Source organism: Pipistrellus kuhlii, unplaced genomic scaffold, assembly GCF_014108245.1.
Source record: "Pipistrellus kuhlii isolate mPipKuh1 unplaced genomic scaffold, mPipKuh1.p scaffold_m20_p_69, whole genome shotgun sequence".
NCBI lineage: Eukaryota > Metazoa > Chordata > Mammalia > Chiroptera > Vespertilionidae > Pipistrellus > Pipistrellus kuhlii.
Window position 1 is genome coordinate 1,062,160 of NW_023425572.1, and position 14,362 is coordinate 1,076,521.

Below are 14,362 nucleotides of genomic sequence, written 5' to 3' on the forward strand. Positions count from 1 at the left end.
CAATATAATCTTTACTTCTCACTTACTTGTCTCACTCTCTTCTTTGAGCTTCCGACGCGAAAGATCCCTACGGTCTGGAGGCCTGCAAAGAAGCAAACAAAATCACAGACCTGTCTTATGGCGTGAAACTCTGGAGGAAGTCAAAATAGAAACAGAACAGAAGGCCAGCACTGGGCTACAGCACGCAAATGAATAATCACTTGATATGATATGCCCACTGTCATTCTCCAGGACCTACAGGTTAGCAATACAAGCAATGGGATAATTTGATGCTAAACATTTCTGCTAAAACAATTTTTCATGTGATAGTATGTACTTCCATACTTCCATATGAGAAAAGTTATACAACAGTTTCTCTTATTATTGAGCATAATTACTTAATCATGAATTTTATATGAATTTTTAGCTCTTTATCAATATTTAAAAGATAGTTCTTGTTTTACTGATCATAAATAAAACATGTACTTATTAAAGAAAATCTATAAAAGGCAGAAAAATGTAAAAAATAATATACTTCAAAAATACCTGATACAGAAATAATCGCTCTTAATATTTTGGTTTCTTTTTATCCAGCCATTTCTCCATATATACAGGGTGGGCAAACATAGGTTTACAGTTGTAATGCAAATAAATAATAATTAATAAATAATAATACAAGAATAAACTTTCACATATTCAAAACTGTAAGTCTACTTTTGCCCAACCCTGTATATATGGAGGGAGAGAGGGAGGGAAAAGGAGGGAAAGAGATAGAGAGGGAGACAGAGGGAGAGAGATAAAGAAAGAGAGAGAGAGAGAAAGAAAGAGAGAGCATGCAACCGTTTTCAGTCCATATTATGCTATAAGATTTTTATGCCAGTAAAAATTCCTTGCAAATGTCATTTAAAATGCATGCAAATACTTTATAGTATTAATATGCCACAATTCTCTTCATATTCCCCTCTGATTGGCAATAAGGTCCCCCAACACATATGCACTTGTTTTGCATTATAAATGGCCCTATTATGAACAACTGTTCATAGGTCTCGGTTCACATTTCTAATTTTCTTAGGATCATGTCCTAGAAGAGGGGTTATAGTGGAGGTTGAGAGACTGCTCTTAAACAATTAGCTCTCTTAAAACAAACAAGTGTTATCACTGTCACATGTGAGACATTTCAACAATAGTTGCTTAATATCATTGAATTTCCAATCAACATTCACATAAGGTTCACAAACTGTGATAGATCGATATGCCTTTTAGTCTCTTAATGTATGAGTTCCCCTCTCTGCCTGTGTTTTTCTCCTAATTGGTTTCATGAAGAAATAGCATTGCTTTCCCTTTGTAGACTTCCCCACCATCTGGACACTCGTAGTATCATTAGTATGTTCCTCTTTCCCCTTTATTTCCTCTGAAGACATATTTAGAGGCAGAGCTCCTCTGATTCTGTTTGATTTGGGGGCAAAAATACTTCACGAGAGGTAGTATGTATGGCCCTAGCAGGTTTGACTCAGTGGATAGAGCATCGGCTTGTGAACTAAAGGGTCCCCAGTTTGTTTCTAGCCAAGGGCACATGCCTGGGTTGCAGGCTCGATCCCCAGGAGGGGGTGTGCAGGAGGCAGCTGATCCATGATTTTCTCTCATCATTGATGTTTCTATCTTACTCCTTCTCCCTTCCTCTCTGAAACCAATAAAAATATATTTTGAAGAAATAAAATATAGCCCTAACTGGTTTGGCTCAGTGGATAGAGCATCAGCCTGCAGACAGAAAGATCCCAGATTTGATTCCAGTCAAGGGCATGTACCTTGGTTGCATGTATATCCCCAGTAGGGGGTATGCAGGAGGCAGCTAATAGATGTTTCTCTCTCATTGATGTTTCTATCTCTGTATCCCTCTCCCATCCTCTATATATATAAAAAAGAAATAAAATATAACATTTAACCTAAAATTTAAAATTATAGTCAGCAGCTGTGCCTGAACTTATATATAATACTCAAACTTTCACTAAGTAATAGGATTTTCTTTTGAGGGGGAAAAAACTTTTGTTTAATCTAGTGTTATTGAGGTTCCTCTCTCCACTAAAACAGTTCTGACTAGTACAATATTTTGTATATTTCTTTTATGGTCTTGCCACATTATGTATTAAGCACAAGGCTTTTTGTTTGGTTTCCTAAGGATCTTCAGTTAAGAATGATAACATCCATAAATATCCCACTTCTCACTTCTCTGCCTAATGAGAGTATCCAGGATAGCTTGCATGGATTGTGGTGAGATAGGGGCTCATTATCTTGGCACTTTGCTCTTGGGTGGGATTTTGCTTTGCATCTATTTTCAAAAGACTTCCTTGCCCTCTTGTTTCTGTCATCAATGTGTCTGCCTCAGAACCAAGTCTAGCCCCCGCCTAATCCATCGCTTCTACCTATCTGGGAGCTTGAAAACAGGATAATCAAGATATTAAAATAAAATTCAGAGTTATATTTCTTTTTAAAATATATTTTTATTGATTTCAGAGGGGAAAGCAGGAGAGGCAGATAGAAACATCAATGATGAGAGAATCATCGATCGGCTGCCTTCTGGGTGCTCCCCCTCCCCCACTGGGGATTAAGCCCACAACCCAGGCTTGTGTCTTGACTGGGAATCGAATTGTGACCTCCTGGTTCATAGGTTGACGCTCAACTACTGAGCCATGCCAGCCAGGTCAGAATTATATTTCTTTTTAAAAATATTTAAATTGAGTTTTAGAAACAGAGGAAGGGAGGGGGAGACAGAAAAAAATTAATGTGAAAGCTAAACATCCATTTGCTGCCTCCTGCATGACCCCTCTATCGGGGATCATGTTGGAAACCAGGGCCTGTGCCCTGACCGGGAATCAAACAGGTGACCTTTTGGTGCATGGGATGACACCCCACCAACTGAGACACACTGGTCAGGGACAGAATTGTATTTTTTCATTTGAAAGATGAGCATAAGTATCTGCCTCAAAAGTTACACAGTGATTCAAGATTAGCTGATGCATATAACCTACTTAGAACAGCAGTCACAAACCTTTCAGGCCTCATGGACCACCAGTGGTCCAAGGACCACCGGGTGGTGACCGCTGACTTAGAATATATCTGTCATGGACTATTATGTTAAAGGAAATATGCCCTCACTGAACTGAGAGAGTCTTCTTGTGCAAAATGAAAAATGTTAATATAATAGTTGGTCTCAGCAATTGTACTTTTGGCCACATTTATTTTCTGATGGTTTTCAGATAGTTGAAATTTCCACATAGGTGAGATATCACATTAAGGACATTTTTCTACACAGACAAGATTCTTCATTTGGCTGAATTCCTCCAGGCTGTTCAGAAATGTCCATTTGTATTACATGCTTTTCTCAATTATAGTACTTTTCCACTCGATAAAAAAATGACTATGATTTAGAAAATAGCTACTTAGTGATCAATTATTATAATTACTATATATCTCAATAGACTATTATTTTAAGTTTAAAAAGTATTTATTTATTTACTTTTTTAGGGATAGCAAATAACAGCATTCAGACAGCCAATGCTGAATAAGCCTCACAGTGATTTTCCTCAAGGAGAAGATACAGTGTAGACGTTCAGTGACCTTGACTTCAGACAGTCACTGGTAAAACAAGTGTACCTAGAAAAAGGCATAGAATCTGGCAAAGAAACGTGACTTCACTGTGCCCTGCCCCAGAAATGGACGTGATCACCTTTCTCTCCCTTTCAGCAAAAAGTGAAATGAAAACTAGAACCAGAACACCTGAATGTCAGGCCTGGGGAACTTGAGTAAGGAGGGCAGGCATAATCAGCAGGAGGCCCCACCCTCAAACTGGCCTACATCCCAGAAATATCACAGGGTGTGACTCTCCAATAGTTGGTTTCACCAAAAGTACAATTGCTGAAACCAACTATTATATTAACATTTTTCATTTTGCACAAGAAGACTCTCTCAGTTTAGTGAGGGCATATTTCCTTTAACATAATAGTCCATGACAGATATATTCTAAGTCAGCGGTCACCACCCGGTGGTCCTTGGACCACTGGTGGTCCATGAGGCCTGAAAGGTTTGTGACCGCTGTTCTAAGTAGTTTATATGCATTAGCTAATCTTGAATCACTGTTTAGCTTTTGAGGCAGATACTTATGCTCATTGTTCAGATGAGAAAATAGAATTCTGTCCCTGACTAGTGTGTCTCAGTTGGTGGGGTGTCATCCCATGCACCAAAAGGTCACCTGTTCAATTCCCGGTCAGGACACAGGCCCTGGTTTCCAACATGATCCCCGATAGAGGTGTCGTGTAGGAGGTACAACATGGATATTTAGTGTCTCTTTCTTTCATGTATGCTTCTGGAGAATTGGGGAAGGTTAAGGAATTTTGACCCGATTGGTACAGAAAGCATTGGGATGAAATATAAGTGGGGAAGGATGGTGCACACACATATAGATGGAGTCTAGTTAATTGTCTAGACCTGTGGTTGGCAAACTGCGGCTCCGGAGCCACATGTGGCTTGTTGTTCCCTTGAGTGTGGCTCTTCCACAAAATACCATGGCCTGGGCGAGTCTATTTTTGAAGAAGTGGCATTAGAAGAAGTTTAAGTTTAAAAAATTTGGTACTCCAAAGAAATTTCAGTCGTTGTCCTTTTGATATTTGGCTCTGTGGACTAATGAGTTTGCCGGCCACTGGTCTAGACCCATTTTGGAGAGAACAAAAAGATCATTGATAAATGTTTTATAAGGCTAACGTGAATCAAACTCTTGCTACCCATTTCAAAAACTGGCAAACAAAGCTTTATGAAAGAATTGTTTTCTGAAGTTTGCTTTTTATTCATTGGTTTAAAGTGAACAAGATTAATATCTGTTTGATTTTGAATGTGACTCTTTTTTTAATATATTTGGCATTCTTGATATAACAATATAATATGTATTTTCAATTGTATAGTATTTTAGTTTTTTTTAAATTTCTATATTGATTAAGGTATCACATATTTGTCCTTAACCCGCCATTCCAATCCCTGCCCCCCCAACTCATGCTCCACCCCACTATTGTCCTCAACCACTGGTTAGGCTCATATGTGTGCACATAAGTCCTTTGGCTGATCTCTCCATTTTATCCCCACCCTCCCTTTGAGGTCCAACAGTCTGACCCATGGCTCCTTCTCTCTGGGTCTGTTCTTATTCATCAGTCCATGTTGTTCACCATTTCCCCTAGATGAGTGAGATCATGTGACTCTTATTGTCCAGGAGCCATTTGGTCCAAACACCATGGAAACCCAGAACAGAACCGGGGGCCTTCGAGATCACCAGCTTATCTTCTTTCCTTTAGGCCTTAAGCTGCAATTTAATTATTCTCAAAAGGAAAGAGAATTGCCCTGTTTTCAAATAAGCTTAGAGGAAATGCTAGTTTACATAATAGAATTGATTTTCAAAAAAAAAAAAAAAAAAGATATACCGAGTTTTCTTTCACAAAAGCAGTTACTCAACCTGGCTCTGGAATCCTGCATGGTTGAAGTGGCATTTTCTTATTTAGAACATTTAGAAATATTTATAGTTCACTCTCTATATACTTTATCATGAAAATTCTAGTTATAAAAGTAAATGTCTCTTTTTCTACCTCACAGTGAAACTGGGACTGAGTTGACCTATTCATAGTATTTTACTCTTTAGTTGTTAAGCTATTTTAAAAAACAATTCTGTTCAAATAAGATTCATTGAACATTGTGCTAATCATGATACTGTTTTTTAATTCAAAATGACTGCGACCTTTCTCTTGAACTCCAGTTTATCTTCCAAGAAGAGACAGATAAACACATACACACACATGTACATCGACCCATAGATTAATATTTTGTATAAACAAATATAATTTCAATATAATTAATTAAATGATTAAGACATTCATATGTTATCAAGTGATTTTCATATATAATGATTCAAAGAGATTTATCTATGATCTTAATCATTTTAATGAAGTCCCAGTTTTATGAGAAAGAAATGAGCATGTAAACAGTAGTGATGTCTACATTTTTCTTTGCTTTCCTTCCTTTTTTCCTTTATTACAATAAGCATACTGTTTTATAGTAAAGAAGCAGTTAAAAACTTTACTTCTGTCCATAAGATGCATCCTAACACTATATAGCCAACACATTTAGATTATGAAAAAATGGCCGTTTGGTGAGTCAAGTCTAAATTTCAGTATTTAAGTCAATATACTGTGTGGAACTGAGTTGCCAAAGGGGTCATTGTGAAGAAATTTTAAGTGGACACCCTTCTTGCAGATAGCGATATAGGAACCTGTTGTTAAAAACTATGTATTTTCTATTCTTGCAGGAAATGGTTTTCAAATCTTTTTTTTTTTTTTTTAAGAAGCTGGACTCTTATTTTTTAAAGGGAACCTTTGAGTGACTTCAATGTGTAACAAAAGATAAAAGTGTGTCTTCTTTGTTTGAAGGGGCCCTGGGGACAGACCTAGTCCAGCCTCTCTTGCCCTCCTCTAAATTGGCCTCAAGGGTTACTTTTTAAGTCTCTTGGGGTCTAGTCAGTCTGAATGCCATCAAGTAGATGCCCCTCCTCCCCAAATCTTGGTTAGCCCAGGAATCTCTTAAGCAAACACATCCATAAGCTATCTTTTTTTAAAATCCTTACCCGAGGATATTTTTCCATTTATTTTTAGAGAGAGTGGAAGAGAGAGGGAGAAACAGAGAAGAATATCGGTGTGAGAGAAACACATTGATTGGTTGCCTCCTGCACGCACCCTGATCAGATCCTGGGCTGGGGAGGAACCTGCAACAGAGGTATGTGCCCTTGACCAGAATCGAACCCAGGATCCTTCGGTCCACAGGCCAACATTCTATCCACTGAGCCAAACTGGCTAGGGCCATAAACTATCTTCACAAAGGAAACTTTGGCCCAGAGTTTGATCAAATGAACACAGAATTAAACTGGGTGCTTAAGTAAATGATGCCTGAGTTGATGAAAGTCTTTAGGACTAACGGATAAGTCTGCTTACCATGTTTTTCTAGATGTTGACAGCAGCTGTCCACCAGCCTGGGAACCTGTCTGTAAATGGGATTCAGACTGAGTTTCTTATCTCTTGCTTTTTCTTTTTTGCTTTGAGCTTCTGCAGGCAAGGAGAGTTGTAAAGCTTCTAGGAGTCGAGACTGATTGTCATCCAGATCTGTGATGGAGTCCACTGACATTGCCCCCTGCAAATCACACACAGACATGAGCGAAGAGTGCAGACAGAGAAGATAAAAACAGCTTCCCCCACAGGCCATCCAGGAATACTTTTGCCTATAATTCTTTATCACTCTTGAAATAATACTGCTTGATTTAATTGTGCTGTTTGTATATTGAGAGGGGAAAAACAAACATCTTTTGAAAAAGTTAGAAGACGTCCACACATGGGGTAAGGTACTGGCAGGGACAATTTCAACAATAGACAAGATTTTTCAAATGAAAGACAAGAGGGCAAACATATAATTAAAATATTTTAACGCAACCACTTTGTTCCTTAAAACAAGAAAACATTGCATACTCAATGAATGAGGTAGTGAGAGAAATCTTGTGAATAAACAAATAAAACAGTCTGAGTTTGTTTTCCTCCAGAAGCAGCACAAAGCGCTTTCTCAGGGACATGGTCCCAGCAGACACCTACAGGCTAGTGGGGGAATTAGATGTGGAAGGGAGAGCAGCCACTGGAGGGAGCCTCAACTAGCCTGTGACCACCATGGAAAGCCAGAGTCCAGTTGCATGGGGGCCTCTGGGAGACAGTGTGGATCAAACACCTCTGAGCTAGCCCTGCAAAGGTGTGATGGAGCTGAGGTAATTATACTCTAAGTCTCAAGAGTCATCAATTAAGAGTAGCTTCTGACCTTAGCTGGTTTGGCTCAGTGGATAGAGTGTTGGCCTGTGGATTGAAGGGTACTGAGTTCCATTCCAGTCAAGGGCACATGCCCAGGTTGCAGGCTCGATCCCGGGGGGGCGGGGGGTGACAGAGGCAGCCAATCAATCATTCTCTCTCATCATTGATACCTCTCTCTCTCTCTCTCTCTCTCTCTCTCTCTCTCTCTCTCTCTCTCTCTCTCTCTCTCTCTCCTGTCCTCTCTGAAATCAATAAAATATATATATATATATATATATATATATATATATATATATATATATATATATATTTTAAAAAGAGTAGCTTTTGGTAGGGGCAGGGAGGTGATGTTAATTCCTTGCAGCTTGTCAACTGTGTGGGTGGGCTCCTCTGGCCATCAGAGAAAGCCCTCAGCGAAGAGATGAGGTGCTGGCAGGTAAGAAGAAGGCCAGCTTGCTAGGAATAGTGCAGGCCAAGGGGAAGGGAACAGGGCACCAGCCATATCTGTGTAGTCCCATCCTTTGATGAAGTGTAAAGGAAGAAGTTGGCTGCTGGTGTCCTGGGAAGGTGTGGACAGAGGAGAGCACATTTTGGAGGCCAATTGCATGGGCCTAAGGTCCCAGAAAACTATAATGTAGAGTCTTGTTGTCATTGCCATCTATGGGTTTAGACAGATAGTCTGAGGGACAATGACAAATTGGAAGAACAATTCCATCATACAAATTCAAAGGCTGTCATTTCTTCATTTTTACACATAGCCAAAGCTCTGAAAAATAGCAGTGGCTTGAGTGTGCCTCTATCTCAGAGAGGTCCTGAATTTTGGGGGCTGATGGAGAAATAAGGATTTCAAGTGAGAAGTATCTGGGGTTTTAACTAGGGCAGTGGTTGGCAAACTGTGGCTCTCGAGCCGCAGTTTGCCGACCACTGACCTAGGGTATTAGTCAAAGGCTGGAGGTGACAAAAATTGGGAGCTGCCAGGTGAGAGAAGAGGGAGAGAAGTGCTCCCAGTGACCTAGGAAGTTTTATAAATGTTTATCAACGGACTCAGCCAGTCAACAACCAGCTTTCCTGAAAACTCAACTTTCTTCACTTGAAATGTGAAGTTTGAAATGCCAAATGATAGTACAGGGCCTAGACATAGCACTCACTAAATAAATGGTAACATGTCAGTATTGCTTACATATATATTTGGTTATGTCTGAGAAAAAAAAAATTCCAGAAAAAATATTGTTTATGAAGACCAGCGGCAATTCACTGGGCCAGGCACGGTTATCAGTTGAAGATGAAGCAATTAACAAAAACATCTAGCCCTGCCTTCCAGCCTCATGGTCTGATGGGAGAGTCTTCTAAGACAACAGAAGATTGCAACAGACCAGGATCAATGGTGATGTAGAATGTTTGGGATATCACAGGACATGTGTGTAAACAAGGAGGGGTACCCAAAGGCTTTGAGAGGGATGAGGGAAAGGCTTTGAGGGGATGCCAGGTGCCAGAGAGCCAGTGTAAATTCTCCCTAAACGGAGTTGTTGACATACCTGGACACAAATGACATTTTCAGTTTTCGCATGAGCAAAGTCTCAAAAAATAACCTTATACACCTTTGGCTGTCCTAGCATTGGCTATGGAGAAAATACTGAACAACTCACCCTCCTCCTGGCCCGAGGAGCTGGTTCCGGGGTGTTTGGCGAAGTCGACTCATTTGGTGTTTCCGAAGTGGAGCTGAGAGATGAGTTACTGCTTGACAGTTCTTTGTTTTGTCTTTTACTTCCAAATGGGAGGAGGGAGGCAACAAAATCAGATGCATCTTTTTGCTCGTCCCTCTGTAAGTCCTGCTTGAGTTTATAGGCCCGGTCATTTGCAATGACTTGGGATAAGGGCATTCCGAATGCCTGTGGGATGAATTCTGAAACCAAAAGACAAACATTCATTTTTAGAGAAAGACTGGACCAGTGGAGACTCACTGATGCGTTAGACCTCAGGGCAGACATATTGAAATGGCTGTTTTCGGAAGAACTGATGGCTCAATCCAAATAAGAAGATGCCTTTTGTGTTTATCAGAGTGCCAAAGTTTCTGTTTCAATAAAGAAAGCTAGTGTGTATAACTATTATAGGCTTTAGAATTCTCAGCCACTGGTTTTTCTCCACATATCTCAAGTATGTTTGAAAGGAAATGCCTTTATAGAGAAATGTGATATTTCTGATAAAATGTACATTAATAGTTTATCCTCATGAGGACCCAGTTTTACAAAGAGTAAGCCCTCAATTTCTATGTCGCAAGAACCCCTAAAGGTTACAAGGCATGGTAAGACTCTGTATTGATACATTCATTCTACAGGCACTTATTGAATACCTATTATGTGCCATATCAAATTATACAATGGGGAGTACAAAGCTTATGAAAGGTGGGTCCAGACCTTGCTCCTGGAAGGTTCTGAGAGTGGAGTGGCAGAGTGCAGAGTCAGATATGTAAATAAATGCAATAGTGCCCATTATGGGCTAGAATAGAGAAATGCATGAAGCAAGGACAAATTCAATTAGGTAGATATGCTCTGAAGTTCCCAGTGAAAGAGCTATCACATGACATGATGATCTGAGAGGCAGAGGAGCAGCTTGGAAAGAAGTCTGCTCTTTTTTCATGGTGTTGCTTGCCCCCACGTGCTGGCTCCAGCCAGCCGGGTTGGGGCTGTCACTCATGATCTGTACTCGGGCTGCTCTGCTGACCACATACAAGAGTGGAGTCTCGCTATTTAATATCTGGTGAAGGGCCCGGATACAATTTGTTCAGTCCTCTAGTGAGGACAATTTTGGAGAAGGAGCAGAATGCAGAAATCTATGGCTTTGTTTGGAGATGTGTATCCAGTTGCTTTCTGGATCTCCGCAGTAAGTTGTATACATATATATCATAAGCACACTGATCTTTGGTGCCAGGTGTTTTATTTTTTTAATATATATATATTTTCATTGATTTCAGAGAGGAAGGGAGAGAAGGAGAGGGAGAGGGAGAAGGAGGGAGGGAGGGAAGGAGAGAGAGAGAGAGAGAGAGAGAGAGAGAGAGAGAGAGAGAGAGAGAGAGAGAGAGAGAGAGGAGACATTAATGATGAGAGACAATCATTGATCGGTTGTCTCCTGCACGCCCCCTATTGAGGATCGATCTCATACCCTGGGCATGTGTCCTGACCGGAATCAAACCATGACCTCTTGGTTTATAGGTGGATGCTCAACCTATAAACCAAGGGCCAGGTATTTTATTGGCAACATTTTAGATTCATGGTGAAGAGCATTAATGATTAGGTTAAATTATTTTTTTAGACTAAAAAATAGGTCTCTTAGCAGCAGCAAATTGGAGTCTAGCCTCTCCATCCTTTTTATAACCCCATGAATAAAACCAGAGTGATCAAGAGAAAACAGTGTTAAATGGTTTGTTCTTTGAAGGAAAAAGCTAACATTAAATCAGGTGGAAAGAGGCTTTAGAGGTTTTCTTCTTTGATAGATGGCAACATTTTTTTAACATCACAGAGCTAATGGCTACATCCACAGTGAAAGCAGAAATAGCACTTGGAAAGTCTGCACCTCTGGTTCTATCCAAACCTGCAATTCGTTTTTAAGTGAAAAATTAAATCTTCAGCACCTTGGCTTAGCATTTGGGGATTTTCTGCAGATGCTTATAATTCTCCATCCACAAACTAGATGGCATATAATAATACAAAAAGTATTTTAGGAATTTGTTTTGAGTGATCCATGTGGCCAGTGTAGCAAGTTGCAATACTCCTTTTAAAAGGCCACTTCCACTATTAGCAAATAGAAACCAAATGGGACCCGAGCAGACCACCTGCTGTGCACCACAGGTTTTAGTATGTAAATCAGCGCTCTCTTGTCTATGGGAATCATCAAGTAGTCTGGCTTCAAAAAGGTTGGGGAAAATTTAGAACCATGTGGATGGCCAGGCTGACAGCTACACCCAATATATGAAAACTGCTAGGAATAATATCAGCAAAAAGGATATTGATGAATATATCAAGTGGCATGTGTCTGCTCATGCAGGCTTGCTCATAGCAGAATTTAATATGGGATGGGGACTATTGATTTCTCTCCTAGCCACATTTTCTATACAAGGAAAACCAACCAGTCTCGTGTAAAGATTTCTAATATCCTTGGGGGAAAGCAGAAGAAAAAAGGGTTTCCTTTGGAATCTGTCACTTTTAATATGTGAGAGTCTGTCACTCTACGTGTAAATTGGAATAACTGAATACGAATGAAACAGATGGAATATGTGAAGTCATTCTCCCCACATTTTTATTTCTCTCTTTTTTTCCCCAATCGAGAGCTGTAGCCACCTATCACAGGTTTTTATTTCTAATGTCCTTTCTTTCCTGGCTGAGTTTATTCTTTCAGTAATAGCATTCTAATGCAGTCTCTTTCGTTTCTCATTGCTTTGTTCCAAGTGCTCTTATAAGCTTCAGAAAGGAGACCACCCTATGCCGTTTCACTTGTGTTGCCATGCCTAGTGTCTGTAAAATTCTAGATATAATTCCTTAAATATTTTTGCTTTTCAAAATATGGCTATTGTGAAATTGAGGATTTATCACAAGTATATTGAGCACATTCCTCCTTCATGTGTAAAGAAAGAGTTGAGCTTATCTGAGGATCCAGTGCTCTTCCATCAGTGGATCAAAAGGAGCTTGTGATGACAGTGGCTAATAAGATTGAGAATAGGTTTTTAAAACCAGAAGGACATTACCTAAGACTCACTGTTTGGGGGCCAGGAATGATGTGTTTCATGTTCCTATCTATGGAATGTGTTCACCAAGGAGACTGCTTCTCGTACTGTTTTATTAGTAACAACTGCCTACCATCCCTCCCCAAGAACTGTGGAGTCACGCATGACACCCTCTTTGCTCCCTACTGTAATTTCCAGATCATCACCTTCCCACCGTGTGGCAGAAATGGGCTACTGCAAGGTTCCCCTGTCTCCTACTCACTGGTATCTTCTATTTTTGCCAATGACTTCCACTCGTGGCCCTGATCCTCCAAAATCTACCATCATCCTGGGTGGCTTGGACATCTACTTGAATGACCTATCTGATCTTCTGTCATCCCATCTCCTTGACCTCCTCTCCTCTTACTTTTTCATGCATGCACCTCTTTCCTCTACTCCCTCCATCCCATCCTGGACTTTGTCCTCAGCAGGAGTGATTCCACCTCTGGAATCAGGCTTCTTCCTTCCAGTCTTACCTCCCTCCAGCCCAAGTGGATGTTTACACTGCAGTGTGGCGATCTGTTCAACCACACCGTGAAACCACCTCCTGCATAACACTTGGATGGTGTCTCAATACTCTTAGCATGCAGATCAAAAGCTGTGCCATCACCCATGCGGTCCTGTGGTGGCTGTCCCTTCCTGCTCTTCCCCGGAATCACACTCACCCTGGTTCTCTCATCCCTAGTAGCAGTATTCAATGACAGCGTTCAATACATTTTCTTTTAGATCCTACAATAATGATAACTGATACTTAATTTCTCTACTGCTATTTCATATGATGCAAAATAAAATTATGTCAACTATTCCTATACAGTGCCACTTCACAGCTCACATATAGTAACTTACTTAGAGAGTCAAGAACAATAAAACATGGCGTGTGTGATTTCAGCACAAGGAAAGGTGCCAGACCTGAAAATTTCCCAGATTTTATGTCCATGAATATATGGCACGATCTGAAAACATCCTGTGGAGAGGGAACCTAGCTCTCAGACTTATGCTCCAATAAAACCCATTCCCCTGGTGCTCTGGTTAGGACCACGTGAACTGGAACAAAGTAGTTATTTGTAAACCTTTATCCTCAAAGTGATTTCTTTTTGATACAAGCAAGACATTTTCTAACATTCTAAAAGTTTAAAAATACTTTTTGGTGGCCAAGCAATTTAACTAAGAGAAATTAAGGGATTGGAACTATTCTGTATGAAAATGTGTTTTCTGTTCCCAGATTGTAGCTGTTGTAAACGATGCTGCTATGAACACAGGGGTGCATATATACTTTCTGATTGGTGTTTCAGGCTTCTTAGGATATAGTCTTTGAAGTGATGCAGTGAAGGCCTAGGGTGGGTGGCAGTGGGAGTGGGGTGAATGGAGGAAAAAATGGGACATCTGTAATACTTTCAACAATAAAGATAAATTAAAAAATTAATGCTTTATTGGTGTACCCGAAAGATTATAGATACACAAACTTTTAGTGTCTTCTTTCTAAATGCATAAAACTAAAACTAGTGTCTTCTTTATAAATGCATAAAACTAGTGAGGGCAAGATAAATAAATATTTATATAGCCTTTTGACACAGAAAAAAAAAAAAAAGAAAACATGCTTTCTGAACCAGCATCAGTCTTGAATTAGTTTCATATGGAAATCAAAAGTCACATGGGCACTTGCTTAAGTGGCAGGAGGGATGCAGGAGTGTCACATGATCTGCTGTACATTATGCCAAGCAATTAAATAAAATACAGGACATGATTCAATCTG

General features: G+C 40.0%; 1 protein-coding gene across 2 annotated transcripts in view; it reads right to left on the reverse strand.

Moving 5' to 3' along the window:
* Window positions 1-14,362, reverse strand: part of ARHGAP6 (Rho GTPase activating protein 6) — a 275,716-nt gene that overhangs the window by 46,388 nt on the left and 214,966 nt on the right. For both annotated transcript variants that reach the window (XM_036420492.2, XM_036420494.2), the window contains exons 4-6: window positions 9,500-9,756; window positions 6,999-7,194; window positions 27-82 (exon numbers count right to left, since the gene is read on the reverse strand). In XM_036420492.2, the coding sequence (XP_036276385.1) occupies window positions 27-82; window positions 6,999-7,194; window positions 9,500-9,756 (509 nt within the window). The remainder of the gene's footprint in view (window positions 1-26; window positions 83-6,998; window positions 7,195-9,499; window positions 9,757-14,362) is intronic.